Raw genomic sequence first — 16,950 nt, forward strand, 5'->3', positions numbered from 1 at the left:
TCCTCCAAATCCTCAAGGTAAGCTGAGGTGTCCCTTAATTTTATAAGTGCATATTTCTCTCAATGTTGTCAGAAGGGAAAATATTCTTTTTACTGTTATCAACTTAATAAAGGGAAGTTTTTAAAATGGGAGAATTTTGCTAAGTCTTTAAATCTCATTTTCACCGGAATTTTTTTTCTAGGCTAGTTGGAAAAGAAAAGGACCTTCAGATCTTAGCAAATACGGGGCTGCATTTTCAAATATTTCTTCAAGTCTCATGGAAATAGAGTTCATAAGAAAAATTAACACGCCAGGATATTTTTATTTAGAACACATCCCAGCAGAGGGGTCTTTAGTGCAAGGCACATGATGGAAGTGTGGCATGTCTGGAAGGCTCTATAGTTTCTGGTAGTATGTGGTTTGATAAAGCTCAGCAGGTGATTTTGCTACCTTGTTCTCTCTTCTACCTAAATCAGCATGAAAACCAAAGGTAGAAAACAAGACTGTCAAACTGTTAGGTAGAAAGGTCTATGATCTTTCTCAGACTATTTTCCTGCAAAAGAATGGGTCTTAATAAGTAATTAGTCAGTGAAGGAATTAACACAGACCATGGTGAGGGAGGGTAGAGTAGAAATCTTGGGAGGAAATAGCCTAGGGCATCTTAAACTTCTAAGCAGGAAGAAGAGTGAGAGACTATCACTTTTCAAGAATGACATTTAACTCTAAATGGTTTAATCCCTTTGATCGTGAAATATGAGTGCCTTCTGTATAAAGGATGCCTAACTATTATATTATAAAAATATGAGTGATCTCTGCTTTTAAGGTATTTTTAGTCTATTAGGAGATGCATGCTTGCCAAAAGATAGTTAGAGTTTAAAGTACTTCTATAGATAAATGTTAAAGAAACCATGTGGCACTAAGAAGCCACTCACAAAAGTAACACTATGAAATGCTTGATTTTAGGGTCAAATTTTATGTTAAATTTTTCTCTCCTTTTTCCTTCTCACTTTTCCCCCACCCCAAAGAATTTTAGTAAATACCATAATGTTTTATATTCTCTTTCTAGGAGATAAAAACAGCTCATAAGTTGGCAAAGAGATGTTATACAAATCCACCACAATGGGCCAAGTGTCTCTTCAGTCATTGTTACAGTTTATGGTTTATTTGTCTCCCAGCCTATGTTAGAGTTTCTCATCCTAAGGTCAGAGCACTTCAGCAGGCATATGATGTCCTTATTAAGATGCGGAAAACAGATGTGGATCCACTGGATGAGGCAAGTATAACAAATTGAGTTATTGTTACAAAGATATGTTTTATTTTTGATAAAATCTAGGTCTCAGTGGTTTAAAGTGTCCTCACGTATTTTCATTAAGCAGGAAAGGTAAATCTATTCCTTGTTTCATAGAGGTAGTACTTATTGTTTATTTTTAAGTATATTATTTAAAAGTTACTGCTTTGGAATGAAGCAGAGACTTCTTTACTTAGACCAGATTGTTTGCCCTTCATAAATAGAAAATAGTATTTACTTCATTTTATTTTTAATACAGCTTTGTTAGGAAGCAAGTAGAGAATGGCTTTTAGTAAGTGGCTCTCCACTTAGGACCTGTATCCTAGGGTGAGTTGTATAACCTATCTGTGTTTCAGATTACACATAAGAAAATGTAGATCTGAGTTTCTCAACCTTGGCACTGTGGACATTTTGGCCCCATAATTATTTATTTTGGGGGCCTGTCCTCACATTGTGGAATATTTAGTGGCACCCCTGGCGTCTACCGACTATATGCCAGTAGCCATCCACCTCACCCGCCATAGCAGTCGACAGTGTCTGCAGATGTTGCTGAATGTCCCATGGAGGACAAAATTACTCCAGTGATGTAGATAATCATAGTTAGTACCTTCTTCATATGGTTAATCTGAGGGGTAAATCAGTTCTTGTACATTACGTGCCTCGAATATTACCTGCTCAGAGCGAGCACTGAGTGAATAATGTGCTCAGGGTTTTACATGTGTTCTCTCTTAAGCCTCAGAACCATCCTAAGAGATAGGTGGTGAAAACATCCAGTTAATGGTCGAAGAAACTGAGTCACTTATTTAGCCTTTCTCTTTACTATTTTTCCCTTCAAAAATTATTTTTGGTGTTAAAATAACTGTAAATGATATTTAGAATCAGATTAAAATTTAAAGTGAAGTTGAATTAAAAATTCAGAGTAATGGATATCTGGGGGAAGGAGAGAGCACAAGGATAGAAGAGAAATAGGACTGAAGAGGGGCACATTATAGGCTTCAGCAGTAACTAATTTTTTTCTTTTTTGAGATAAAAAAGATCTAAAATTAATACAGCATGTTCCATGTTAAGATTTGATAATGCTTGTGGGCACACTAAAACTTATTTTTCTCTAAGTGTTATCTGTATGTTTTAAAAGCTTTTAAAATAAGAAGATAAACTTAAAAAACAAGTACTAAAATGTCAGTTGTCATATTTGATAATATTTTCTCTCATCTATGTTTATAAAACTATTTGGAAATTAAAAGTACTTGATGAGAATCAGTTTTTTGTACCTCATACATTTTCGTGTTTGAAAAAATTTGTTCTGATAGAGTTAGTTTTTATATCTAATGTGTTTTAACTCTGTGAAAAGCATAGAACATTTTAAAAGTGTTTTAAAGTATGCTCTATGAGAGAGCAAATATTATGTTACTGTACTCTAAATTCAAAGCACAATCCTTAAGTTTCTTTGATAAGTTATAAGTTCATAGGACATATCACAAATTACCTGAAAAGTTTGTTTCTCTACAGGCATTACCGTTGTGTGGTAGTCTCTGGTACAAATAATTACATTTTCTTGTTTTCTGACATGCAGCAATTATGACTAGTAAGCTAAAAAACTTTTTCAGACTATTTTCCAATAAACACCATGATAGGAAGTTTAAAATTTGGAAGTTAATTTGTTGTATTCCTACTTCTAACAAGTTAGATTGACAGATCTGTAGTCTCCTGAAATAATTACATCTCTACAACTGGAAGAAATGTTTGTTTATTGTAAAACTTAAGAACGTATATTTGCCAGGTGTATTTGATGAATTTTATCTGTTTAATGATTACACATGGAAGAACATATTAAAGTTTTCACAGTATTTTCATGTACATTATTTCCTTCGGTATTCCCAGCAACTCGGTGGGGCAATTTATATATTAGCTACATTTTACAAAGAAAGAAATTTGAAACTTAGATGAAATGACACACACGTAAGGCCACCCAGCAAGTAAGTGGTTTTAATTTTTAGGTCCACATTCCATTAGAACCCACTGTCTCATTCATATGCTTAATGTTTTCATTTGACAGCTTTGTGTTCTACATGTTATGTTTGTAAAAGTTGTAATAACCTAGATTTTAAAATAAAACTTTTAGAAGACCCAGAAGTAGCATATGCCACATAGGCTAAGTTAAAGTTAAAATGTGTATTGCATTTTGCATTTTACTGTTTACTGAGTTTTTAATGAACATGAAATATTTGTGTCATGCTTATTCCAACATTGTCTCATCAGTGCCTTCATACAGCTATTGTTATATATTGCTGAGGAACGAACCACCTCAGAACTTATGTGGCTTAAAATAACCATTTTATTAGATCTTATTATTGATTTGCTGAGAATAGAGGAAGGATTTTTCCACTCCACATTGCATTAACTGGAATCTCTTGGATATAATCAGTTGCTGGCTGGTCTGGTCTGGAGGCTCCAAGACTGCTTAACTCAAATGCCAGCCAGGTACCTTGGCATGGGTGACTGGAGGGCTGGGCTCAGGTGGGCCCCTCTCCCTCCATGTAGTCTCAGGACCTCTCCATGTGGTACTTGGGCTTTTTCCATGATAGCTTAGAGCTCTAAGAGCATTTGTTTCAAGAGCGAGGAAGTGGAAACTGGCAGTTTCTTAAGTTTTAAGCCAAGAAACTGGTACAGTGTCACCTCAACTAAATTCTATTGGTCATGCAGTCTCATAACCCCCTCCCCTTCAGGTCAAGGGGAGAGACATAGTCCTCTCAATGGGTGGAGGAGGAAAGAGTTTGTGGCCATCTTTTATCTACCACAGACATCCAAAAGATACTATGTTGTAGGCAACAGAATACTGCAATTGAAAAATTACATCCCTGGCATTATTACTGTTTCTTTATTTGGGTCCCTAGCTCTTATACGGGTAAACCTGGAAGATTGGAACACTTTGCAGACTTCTGAATAAATTCATTGTCTAGAATGGTTTTAGAACCTTCAGATTAATCCCAATTTGACATAGAAAGGAATTTGTTTTTCATGGCTCGCAGAATCTTAGAGTTGAATAGGACTTTAAGATATTTTAGTATGGGGCCGGCCCTGTGGCCGAGTGGTTAAGTTCGCTTGCTCTGCTGCGGCGGCCCAGGGTTCGGATCCTGGGTGCGGACGTGGCATCGCTCGTCAGGCCACGTTGAGGCGACATCCCAAATCCCACAACTAGAAGGACCTGCAACTAAGATATACAACTGTGTACAGGAGGGGGGAGTTGGGGAGATAAAGCAGGAAAAAAAAAAAAAAAGATCGGCAACAGTTGTTAGCCCAGGTGCCAATCCTTTAAAAAAAAAAAAAAAAGATATTTTAGTACAACTTCAGCCTAAAGCTGAGATGCTCTGTAGAAGGTCTGTAACATATGGGATCTTGCCTATGTTTGAATTGGTTCTAATTGTTAGAAAGTGTGTGTGTCTTATGTTGAGCTCAGTTCCACCTCCCTGTGGCTTTTTTGGAATTGCTCAAACTGTTTACTCCCTCATTTGTGTGACAACTCTTTAGATATTTGAAGAACCCTCTTGTACCAGTTCTTCTTCTTCACTTCATACATCTTACTAGTTCCTTTAGTTGTTCCTGATTCATGTAGTTTCCTAGCACTTCCTTAACCTAGTCCCTTAGAGAGTTGCTCTAACAGTTTCCAACCTCCTTCTGCTCCTAAACTCTACTCTCCACTTCTAGCTTCCTAGTACTCCTCCTCATGATCCTCTGCCTCTTCAGATCTCTTTTCCTATTTTATTTCTTCTGTTCTCTTGGATAAGATATCCTTTCTCAAATCTTTTTACTTTCCCCTTTAGTAGAGAGAGCAGCTTGGCTTCATGATGCTCACTGTATTGTTCACCAACTCTGTCATAAGCAGAGCACATTTTACAAGTCCCAAGAAGAGTATCTTCTATATGTCTATTTCCTTATTTTCAGATTAAGCTGTAGTAGTCTGTGGCTTCCCTGTCACTGTTCTCGTAAACTGGCTCACCTCTTTGCCAGGGATCCTCGGGATTCCTGTTTCATCATTCTTCATGGTTTCTGCCATTGTCTTCTATGTGTGAGATTCTAACTTTTAGGAGTTCCCAATTTAGGAGTCCTCTTCTGATCAAATCTAGCTCTCCTTGGTAAACACGTGTTCTCAGAAAAGTCTTTGCTAATAATAGTACAGTGATTTTAACTTTCTTCTCATACTTTTCTAAGATGTGGGTCTACAGAACCCTTTTTGTTATACAGGCATCCTGGAGATGCCATCTTGAATTCCTTTGGCATAGAATATAGAACATGATTTGGGAGAAAGCTATTTTAATCATCTGTGATTTAAAAAATGAATTCCTTCTCAAATTATGGAGAATAGTAGTCATTCTCTTTGTGTAAACTTAGTTACTGAAATAAATGGCACACGTGCACATAGGTCTTATGTGAAATAGTTAATAATGCTGGTACTTCCATTAATATATAGATTTTAAAATAATATACGAGATTCTCAAATCAGAACAAAGGAGAAAATAGAGCTTAATAACTTTGAGAAGAAGAATAAAGGCATTTAAAAATCTCTGCAAGTCAAGATGGACTAACTACTGATGTTTGGATGTTGTTTTTTGTTAGGTGTGCTATCGAGTAGTAATGCAGCTCTGTGGACTTTGGGGTCATCCTGTTTTAGCAGTGAGAGTTTTATTTGAAATGAAAACTGCTAAGATAAAGCCAAATGCTATTACTTATGGTTATTGTAATAAGGTAAGTAGGATTGACATTAAGCAATATATGCTGCTTTATTGAGATTGATAATTTTTTATACCTTTTATTATTCATGAAACTTCTTTTGGAGGTTCTGGGGTATAATTCTTTATGTATTATATATTTATGTATTTTTTAAAAGAGCAAATATTCCTAATAACCATTATTTTTACCACTATTTTGTCTTTAGGTAGTTTTGGAGAGCCCATGGCCTAGCAGTACCCGCAGTGGTATCTTCTTATGGACGAAGGTACGGAATGTGGTACGTGGCTTGGCACAATTTAGGCAGCCGCTTAAAAAGACCGTGCAAAAGTCACAGGTATCCTCAATATCAGGTAATATATGTGATTGGAAAGATACTTTCTTGCTGAACCATAAGCTTTATAGGCTGTGAATTTTTAATTAGATGAAGTAGAAACTTAAAGTAATTCTGGCTGATATTTTCATATACAACTAAACACAGAAACTACCTTAGTCCAAATTTAGTTTCCCCTCCACAAATTTAGAAGGGGTTCTGCTACTTTAAATGAACTGTAGGTTATTCATGTTTAGTTTCAGAGATTATCGATGCGCATGTTATTGAACTGCTGTTGTCCTTATCTTTAGCTCCTCAGAGTGCCACAGGTGGAAGTGATGGGGACACGGTGAGCCACGGTAGCGTGGATAGTTCTAATGATGCTAACAATGGGGAGCACACAGTCTTCGTCAGAGATTTAATCAGGCTTGATTCCATTGATAATCACTCTAGCACAGGTAGTAAAATCTGGATTTTACTAACCCTTCACTTACTCTCATGTTAAGTTTTTCCTCTTTAAAAAAACTTCTACCCTCCTTTCTCACGTTTGTGCTCTATGAGTACTTTCAAAATACTATGTATGAATAAGGGAAGAAATTACACCTCTGATTGCAGATCACTTCTCTGTGTTCCTTAGAGTATGAAGTTAACTTTGAATTGCTGTGCAGAAGGCTCTAGCATGGTGCTTCTTTGTATTTGTTCGTCATTAATTTGTGAAAGTATATCATATAGTTGTTAGGAATGTGAGCTGAGGAACTTGAATATTTGTGGCACAACTTGCAAATCTTTTTTCATCAAGTGGAAAATATTTATTAAAGATTTGAGATTATGAATGTTAAAGAAAGAGGAAAAGAATTCACACACCATGAGAAAAAGTATTCTCTCTGCATAGTTATTGCTTTAAATGACGCTTTCTGAAATCTGAGAAACTACTGAAGCTACTTTGACATACAAAGCTACAGACATAACCTCTGGCCTCTGAAATTAGAAATAAGTGTAGTTAAAGTAGCACCTTGAGCAGATATATGTGTGTTGCACATCCTTCTTCTTGTGTTGTTTTTCTTTTTTGTTGTTGTTGTGTTGTTAATATCTCAAGTTTTTCTTTAAAAAGAATTCTGAGTCTAATTCCTGTGCTTCATCTGATGAACTTGTCTCAGTGACTGAAGTTTCCTTTTCTCTGCTCTTTGTTGCTCTGCTTTTTGCTCTGTGCTGTTTCTTGGTGCTGCATTTGTCCTTGGCTGTCATGGTGTGGGGTGCAGACAGACTTGTATGACATGAAGCTATGGATACACGTGTGCATTAATTCTACCTTTGAATGTTAACCACTTCAGGTAATTTCTCATTTATTAGGTTAAATTTTGCTGACATGCAAGGGTGGGGGAGAGACCTTTTGTTGTATGTTAAGTATTGTTACAAGTGGAGAACAATTTTAGTTTTCTTGGCTTTTTCTCCTTCAGATAAGTGTAATCATATATGCACTATTAAAAGTATCCAACTAACGTTTTATGATCAATTTGCAAAGCATATTTGTTATCTTATTTGGAATATACTATGCCTTGCTATAATTCTTATTTTGAGGTTGATTTGTAGCATCACTGTTTTAAATAGTTTTATGAGCATTAAAGTTTTCAGTATTCTAGCTGTTGAGGTGGTTTTTGCTTGCTAAAACTGATCTGCTGAATTCTTGTGCTAAAAACTACCCCCATAATTACGGAAGTATGTATAAATCATTGAAAGTCAACATAAGGCTATAAGTTATAATCCTGTTTGTAAATTAACTTTCTTCAAATAAATAGGAATTTTTATGAGACTTTCATTTTAAAGCCACCTTGTTTTATTTCCTCCTGTATTTTTTCCTAATACTTATAGATGAAATGGATTTCATTTATGAAAAACCAAGAAAATAATTTTGTGGTATGACACCATTTCAACAGGAATAATAATAGTAATAAAAAATAATAGATAAGCATTCTCTTTATTCCTCTAGATTTTTACACTTGTATCCTTTAATGGAAAAAAATGATCTCCTTATAATCCTGGGTAATTGGTATAAAGATTCCAGTACTTGAAGAAGAAATTTCACATCCCTCTTCCATGTATTTCTTTTTAGCAGCATTTCAAATGGCTGAAGCCCCGATACTGAATTTATAGTGACTGTTGTGTCTCTGTAGAGTTTCTGGTGATGTCATTTGATACTTTTGAAGACTTCCAGCCCAGATACTTAAATTACTCCTTTCATTAGGGATTATCTTGTAGAGTCTTTCCAGCTAGTTCCTGATACTGAGTCACTTAGCTTGTTGGGAGACAGATCTGGATTTAATCAGTTTACTCAGTTCCCAGTCTGGTGTTCATTTCATGGTGCCAGATGCTTTACCAGACTTTCTGAGGGGTCCAATAAAAAAGTGACTGAAGTTATTAATTCTAAATAGCAGTATTTAAAGAAGTTTAGCTCTGGGGCTGGCCCTGTGGCCTAGTGTTTTAAGTTCAGTGCACTCTGCTTTGGTGGCCTGGGTTTGGTTCCCAGGTGTGGACCTGCACCACTTGTCAACAGCCATGCTGTGGTGGCGACTCACATGCAAAATAGGGGAAGGTTGGCACGGATGTTAGCCCAGGGCACATCTTCCTTAAACAAAAAGAGGAAGATTGGCAACAGACATTAGTTTAGGGTGAATCTTCCTCAGCAAAAAAAAAAAAGAAGCTTATCTCTTTTGTTATATGGCACACCCGAAGTTTGACTGGCAGTGTAACAAGTGGTAGAGAGTGGAAGGCACTATATTTTTTGTTTTATGTGTTTTTCATTGACATCCTTTATAATGATTCTCTTTGTAACTGGTCTTAGTTTTGGCTTTAAATGATAAAACTTTAAAGCTAAAATAGACTTTTAAAAAACTTTATTTTGAAATAGTTTCAAACATACAGAACTGTTGCAAGAATAGTAGAGAATCTGGAATGACTTTTATCTGCTTTAGTCTCTGTGTGCCACATCTGCTGTATCGTTCTCTTTCTATGCACATACACACATTTTTCAAAATCATGTAGGAACAGGTTGCATACATCTTGCCCTTTTACCTCTTAATACTTCAGTGGTATTTTCTCTTATCTAACCATAGTATAGTTACCAAATTCAGGGAAATGTTGATAGGCTACTTTAATCTGTAGTAGTCTTAGTCTTTACAGTAGACTATACTAGTCTGTAGTCTGTATTCCAATTTTGTCAATTTGTGGTACTTTAACTCCCTCTCTTTGGTCTCCTTTAACCTGGCACAGTTCCTCACCCTTTGTCTTTCATGACTTTGACCTTCTTGAAGAATTCAGTCCAGTTATTTTGTGGAATGCTCTTCAGTTTGAGTTTGTCTGATGTTTCCTTGTGGTTAGATTAGGTTATGCACATATGGCTCTGCTACGAAAGTGATGATGTATCCTTTTCAGATTATCACATCCCAGAGGCAAACGATGTCTGTCTGCCCCTCATTGGTGATGTTAATTTTTATCACCTGGTCTCAGTGTTTGCTTTCTCTTAGTTACTATTATCCCCCTTGCAGACAGATAATAAGCTATTTGTGAAGAGACACTCTGAGACTATGCAATAATCTCCTCTCTCTCATCACACTTTCCCTTTTAAACTTAGCATCCATTGATGATTCTTGTCTGAACCAGTCTTTACTATGATGGTCATAAAGTGGGGATTTTGCCAGCTCTATCTTCCTTCCACATTTATAAGATGGTATTCTATCATATGGCCTTTAGACATGCCCCCATCATGTTTTTGAGCACTTCCTTTCTTGCACAACAAAATGTTCTTGGTTCATTCTTGTACCTTCCCTGCCTGAGTTCAGGAATCAGCCATTTCTTCAAGGATCCCAAGTTCCTTTTAGTAGGCAATAGATTTTAGAAACCAAGATCTGGCTTTTAGGTGTGCTTACCAGTACTAGGGCATTACTGCTTCTAAACTTTTTCAGCAGAGCTAGAACATATGTATATATATTTCAGAAATACGTCCAACTCCAAATCAACCCCACAGGTTTTTCCTTGCCTTCTCTTATTCCATTTTCTTTTATAAATCTCTGTTCTTCCGTAGTAAGAATCTTGGCTCCCAGCAACATCATCACATTTACTCATTTGCTCAGTCCTACACATAAAATCATTTCAGAATTGCTGCACCCATTCCCCTGTGAGAAACAAGCCTCCTAAGAAGTCCAGGATTTGACTGTTACCCGCCCAGGCTTAGGATATATATTCAAAATAATGTGTTCAAAAGTGACTTGGATTAGTCCTCCCCCCGTCCTTTCAGGGTGGTTCTGTTATTCCTGTGAAGTACAGTTGGTTTCCTTTGTTTCTGTTGGCGTTACCCCCCCGTCTCCAGTTTTGTTGATTTAATTTTTTTGAATATGTAGAAGTTAATACATTTTCAAAAATAAAAACAATACAATAAGCCACATTCAGAGAAGTTTCCTCTCTATCCCTTCCATCCTACTTCCCCCCACCCCTTGTGGGTAACCAGTTATATTGTTTTCTGGCTTATTATTTCTACATTTCTTTTTGAAAAAGTAAGCAGATAAATGTTTGTTTTATTTCCTCTTTCTTATACAAAAGGTAACCTTCTATAGACACACTCCAAAGGAAAATTTTCAGAACATGTTGTCCAAATCTATTAATTTATAGATGAGGAAATTAAGGTTCAGTGCTTCCAAATATGTAATGGATGTTCCTGTTTCTGCTGTTCTTTGCTTCTTATCATTGTTTTAAAATGTTCTATGTGCTTTGTGAGCTTTCTTGTCTTCTTTTTCTCTCAGTTTAATTGTGTAGCTCAGTGGAATTTTCTTTTGACATTTTATAGCTGGACTGTAAGTATATGAAAACATTTATATGTGAGCCTGCATTCTTTTTAACAGGTGGTCAGTCTGACCAAGGCTATGGGTCTAAGGATGAACTTAGAAAGGATGATGCAGAAATTCATGTGCCTGAAGAACAAATAGCAAGAGAATTGATAACTAAAACAAAAGTGCAAACAGAAGGTTAAGTACCAATATTTACTAGCTTTACTTCAAAAAATACCTATATTAATTAAAAGTCTTTTTGATAATTTTGGTGTTAATTTACAGAAATGTAAGGTCTGGGCTTGTAAGATACTATGTACTATTATAAATGATATGCTTTGGTAGTTTCTGAATTTTAGAATTTAAGAGCCCTTTAGAGACTCTGTAGGTCAACCCTCAATTTTGTAGGAAACAGTGACCCATTGAGCCAAAGTTACATAGCTACTTTGTGACAGAACCAGGACTAAACTTTGATTCATCAAACTTGTACTCCAGTGCCCCTCTTATTTTAAAATGCTCTTTCACTAGAAGTCCTTCAAATAATCTAAGTGGATAGTTTTCATTGGTAGGTTAAATATAGTCTGTGGTTTTCTTGGTTTTTTTTATGGGGCTCATTGAGGTAGAAATGATTTGTAGTAGTCACCTTATGGAAATATGGAAGAATATTTTGGTTTTCTGGTAATAAGATGTTCTTCCCATCCTCTTACACAAAAGTACACTTCCTTTAATAATGCCGTTTATTTTATGCTCCAGAGTTATGCAGAAGCAAGCCCTGCTCCTGTTTGACAGGTGATGAGGAATGTAACTAAAAGCCAAGCCCTTGGGGCCAGCCCCGTGGCCGAGTGGTTAAGTTGGCACTCTCCGCTTCAGCAGCCCAGGGTTTCGCTGGTTCGGATCCTAGGCGCGGACATGTCAACGCTCGTCAGGCCATGCTGAGGCGGCGTCCCACATGCCACAACTAGAAGGACCCACAACTAAAATATACAACTATGTACTGGTGGGATTTGGGGAGAAAAGGCAGAAAAAAAAGAAAAATGATTGGCAAGAATTGTTAGCTCAGGGGCCAATCGTTAAAAACAAAAAAAAGTCAAGGCGTTCATGTATTCACTCAAGAACGCCCAAGTGAGGATTACTGAATGCTAAAATAAAGCAGTTATTCCACTCAATACTGGCATAAAGTAAAGTCAATATGGCATAAAGTAAAGTCAATATGGCATAAAGTAAATCAAACACAATAAATCAGTCATAAAATAGTCATGCATTCACCCTCGCTTGGGGGAAAAATACGTAAAAATCAATGTATGGTTTCTGTTCAATTTTGGCAAAGCTAGGAATGCTAACATCCAAATGTTTTTCCCCAGAGGTGTGTGATGTCTCTGCTGTTGTGGCAAAGCATTCACAGCCTCGTGCCGAGCCACAGAGCCCTACTGAGCCTCCTGCCTGGGGCAGCAGTATCGTGAAAGCTCCTTCTGGTGTGTTTGACATCAGCGGCCGGAAGAGTAGCACTGGTGAGTCTGTACATATTTCTTATTAAATATTTAAAATATACTTCGACAGATATACTTGTGCCTTTAATGACGTTAAATTAACTTAGTTATAATGAGCATGCTAAAGAGCCAGAAGTAAGTTTGAATCCTACAAATGGGCTAAAGAAGAAGGTGTAAAATAGTTGTTAAAGATATTTAATTTTTGAAAGGAGTATTTAGCGTGTGTGTTATTTGGAATATCTTTCTTGTTGCAGTGCCTGCTCTCAGTTTGGTCCCTCTTTCTCATGGTAGATAATGAGAGAAGACTGTAGGGCCTCCTATACTCTTCAAGAACAGAGATGGGTCAGCCTGGTAGTGTAGTGCTTAAGTTCACACACTCTGCTTCAGTGGCCCGGGGTTTGCAGGTTCAGATCCTGGGCATGGACCTAGCACTGCTCATCACGCCATGCTGTGACAGCATCCCACATAAAATGGAGGATGATTGGCACAGATGTTAGCTCAGTGACAATCTTCCTCACAAAAAGAAAAAAAAACGGACAGAGAGGCAGTGATGTGATTGAATTCCAGAGGGCTTATGTGTGGCAACAGAGTTTCCATCACTGATGGGAAATGGAAGAAAAAGATTCCCATCACTTACTCTCTACAGAAAGACCAGTGGGTCTTTAATTTTGTCCCAGTTACTATAGGCACCCTGAGCCACTTCTTATTTGTGATTAAGTATTTGTAATGAATAACTGTTGCATGTGACTCCTTTGAATTTGAGATTACTGCTATCAGTTATGTTGTAGGCCTCCCAAGTACCCTTAAGGCATATACCCTAAGTATGTGATTTTAGAGGACAATGAAATTGGCCTGTGTCCTTTGCCTTTCATTAGTAGTAGCTACACTTGACTTCTCTACAGTCTACTGTCTTGTCTGTAAGTGTATCTATTGTATGACTTTATAGAAATTAATTTGCTCAATTTCTTAAATCAATGTAGAAATAAATACTCCTTATTCCTAAAGTCTTCTTTGTTTTATTTACTGTGATACCAAGTTCACTTTATTTTTGTTGGGTAATTAGTGCTTGAAAGGTGGAGCTAAAGATTTTTTGAAAAAATAATTGATATATGTGGTCTGTATCCCATTTTCCCAACCTGTTGATGGCAGGAATAGAAAAAGGGCAGAGTTTTCTTCATCAAAGGTTTACAATTTTCTCAGAATACTGAAATGGACAGGGTCTGAGGACTGCTGTGTTTCCTTCTCTTTTTACTCATCTTATTTCATCTGTTACATCTTTTTTTTTTTTTAAGATTTTATTTTTCCTTTTTCTCCACAAAGCCCCCTAGTACATAGTTGTATACTGTAGTTGTGAGTGCCTCTGGTTGTGGCATGTGGGACACTGCCTCAGCATGGCCTGATGAGTGGTGCCATGTCCGTGCCCAGGATTCGAACCAGTGAAACCCAGGGCCACTGAAGCGGACTGCATGAACTTAACCACTTGGCCACAGGGCCAGCCCCTCCATATTACATCTTGATCTACGAGGATTTATTCTATTAAGAAAGAATGAGGTGGTAATGGGTCTTTGCTAATATATCAAACAGTCAAATTTATTTTAAAATTGAACAGAATGTGCCACTAAATTCCTGAAAGTACTGTGAGAACCAGTACATTTGCAAAGATCTGTTTCTCAAATATTGGTAAAAGTTTTCAAAGGAGGTACAAATTTTGGAGGTGTAAAATAAGTTGATGTAATTCTCCTAAAAATTTCAAAAATATCTCTAAATGCTTATCATTAGTTCTATTTAATTGGTATGATTATGATTATTAGTTGCTACCTATTTGGAAGATTAAAAGAAAAGACCTTATCAAAGACTTTCCCCTAAATCCCCCAGTCATTATGCTTTTCAAAAAACAAATGAGAATCCTAAATATGAATGGGTAGTGTTACGTTCTGATAGTGATTCAAATAGGAAATAGCTTTTCATCTTAGAGTGGGAAAAAATGCATGGTAGCAAAGGGTAAAAGACTGCTATATTTATTGATAAATGTGATATATTTTAGTGAACAGTACAGCATATATTGCATGATCTTTTTAAATGTATGTGTGTATGCATAGAAGATGAAAGGCAGATTATACATTAAAGTGTTATCTGTGGGATTCAGAGTTGAATGGAGATTTTTTAGCACTTTTTTCTGTATACCTTCTCAACTTTCCAAATGTTTCACTGGCAGTATGTATCACTTTCAAAAATCAGAAAATAAACATTTTTATAAAAGTTACATCAGAAGGGGCTGGCCCTGTGACCGAGTGGTTAAGTTCGCGCGCTCCACTGCAGGCGGCCCAGTGTTTCATTGGTTCGAATCCTGGGCGCAGACATGGCACCACTCATCAAACCATGCTGAGGCAGCGTCCCACATGCTACGGCTAGAAGGACCCACAATGAAGAATCTACAACTATGTACCGGGGGGCTTTGGGGAGAAAAAGGAAAAAAATAAAATCTTTAAAAAAAAAAGTTACATCAGAAAATAGAGATTTATTCTAATATTGTACTTTGTGTTTTAGGTAGTACATCGAACATGCTGTTTTCTCCTGAAGATCCAGTTGAAGATGCAGTCTTTGGTGAAGTTACTAGTCTCAAGAATGGTGATATAGGAGAAAAAAGACAAAAGCATTTTCCAGAGAGGAGTTGTAGTTTTAGTTCTGAAAGTCGCGCAGGAATGTTACTTAAGAAGAGCAGTTTGGATTTGAATTCAAGTGAAGTGGCTATCATGATGGGAGCAGATGCCAAGATTCTCACGGCAGCGTTGACGTGTCCTAAGACTTCGCCACTTCATATTGCAAGAACCCATAGCTTTGAGAGTGTTGGCTGTCATCTCGCTGATACTAGGACTCGTGTGTCTGAAAACGCTTGGGATTCCGAGCCCAGATCTTTGGTGTTAGAGATGCTTGAGGAAAGCCAAGAGCTCCTAGAACCTGTGGTTGATGACAATGTAGCTGAAAGTACTATGACAAAGGATACATATGACAGTCTACAAAATGACAGTGACAGTAATCAGTCTAGAGACTTGAAAGCAGGATCCAAAGATCTAATAAATAAGAGGAGTAGTTTATGTGGTGTTGCTAAAGCTGTTGAGAGGGAAGATGTTGAAACTGGGCTAGATCCTTTGTCTCTTTTAGCCACTGAATGTATAGGAGAAAAAACTCCTGATTCTGAAGATAAGTTGTTTTCTCCAGTTATTGCACGTAATCTGGCTGATGAAATTGAAAGCTATATGAACCTGAAGAGTCCCCTGGGTAGCAAGTCTTCTAGTATGGAATTACACCGAGAAGGAAACAGAGAGTCTGGCACTGCGACTGCCTTTAGTCGCCCTTTAGAGAGGAGATCAAGCCTACCTTTAGATCATGGGCCACCAGCACAGGATGCTCCTGAAAGTGAAAAGAGCTCCCCTGCAGTGTCGAGGTCTAAAACACCTACTGGGCGTTTCAAGCAGCAGACTCCCTCGCGAGGTCAGAAAGAACGTTCAACTTCTTTATCAGCACTGGTGCGTTCTTCACCACATGGCTCGTTGGGTTCTGTGGTCAACTCTTTGTCAGGGCTAAAGCTGGATAATATACTCTCAGGGCCCAAGATCGATGTCCTAAAATCTGGTATGAAACAAGCAGCAACAGTAGCCAGTAAGATGTGGGTAGCTATGGCGTCAGCTTACAGCTACTCAGACGACGAGGTAAGAATGTTTTATGTGTGTAAGTCAATCTGATAGTGGAATGTTTGTAGTATTTTCTTACATATAAATTATTATTTAGAGATTTCTGGTAACTTTGGTTTTTATATTTTAAAATTTTATGCATATCCTATTTCTTTCTTGAAATGACTTGAACATACATGTATGGAAATTAATAATGAAGAAGTAGAAAATCAGGACTACTTCATAATTCCATAAATCAGTCTAAACTAACACTTTGATTTGATTTCTTTGAAATCACTGATGATTAGTGTTTGAACTTAATAATAATGCTGTGTTATATTTGCATAGCACTTCACTTTTTAAATAACTTTTACCTGCATTATCTCTTTAGTATATATGAAGTCATTCTATAACTTGATCCATAGATTTCATACTGCATAACAAAAACTGCTAATTCTTTTAAAAAATCATTGTAAAGAGAGTTAATCACTAGGTCTTTTTATGAAAATAGAAGTGGAGAAATTTTGCTTATTTGTTTTGTTGAAAAAAATTAATTACAATTTCACCATTGTGTTCAGAGCGTTATATAGTACTTAGTTACTGTAATCTGGTAGAAAAGACAGACATGTATAAATGTTCACTATTATTATTATAACTCTATGTCCTAGGT

The 16,950-nt window shown here is 36.8% G+C and overlaps 1 protein-coding gene across 6 annotated transcripts in view; it reads left to right on the forward strand.

Moving 5' to 3' along the window:
• The window catches only part of DENND4C (DENN domain containing 4C), a 113,561-nt gene that overhangs the window by 75,873 nt on the left and 20,738 nt on the right, over positions 1 to 16,950 (forward strand). For 3 of the 6 annotated variants that reach the window (XR_011531336.1, XM_070589754.1, XM_070589756.1), the window contains 7 exons: positions 1,046 to 1,252; positions 5,882 to 6,010; positions 6,201 to 6,345; positions 6,617 to 6,763; positions 11,198 to 11,320; positions 12,484 to 12,630; positions 15,157 to 16,319. Coding sequence is in view for 4 of the 6 variants with exons in the window: in XM_070589754.1 (XP_070445855.1) it covers positions 1,046 to 1,252; positions 5,882 to 6,010; positions 6,201 to 6,345; positions 6,617 to 6,763; positions 11,198 to 11,320; positions 12,484 to 12,630; positions 15,157 to 16,319 (2,061 nt within the window). In the remaining 2 variants the exon portion in view is untranslated. The remainder of the gene's footprint in view (positions 1 to 1,045; positions 1,253 to 5,881; positions 6,011 to 6,200; positions 6,346 to 6,616; positions 6,764 to 11,197; positions 11,321 to 12,483; positions 12,631 to 15,156; positions 16,320 to 16,950) is intronic. The other 3 variants (XR_011531337.1, XM_070589755.1, XM_070589757.1) reach the window with 1 other exon arrangement.

Source organism: Equus przewalskii, chromosome 22 (assembly GCF_037783145.1).
Source record: "Equus przewalskii isolate Varuska chromosome 22, EquPr2, whole genome shotgun sequence".
Classification (NCBI taxonomy): domain Eukaryota; kingdom Metazoa; phylum Chordata; class Mammalia; order Perissodactyla; family Equidae; genus Equus; species Equus przewalskii.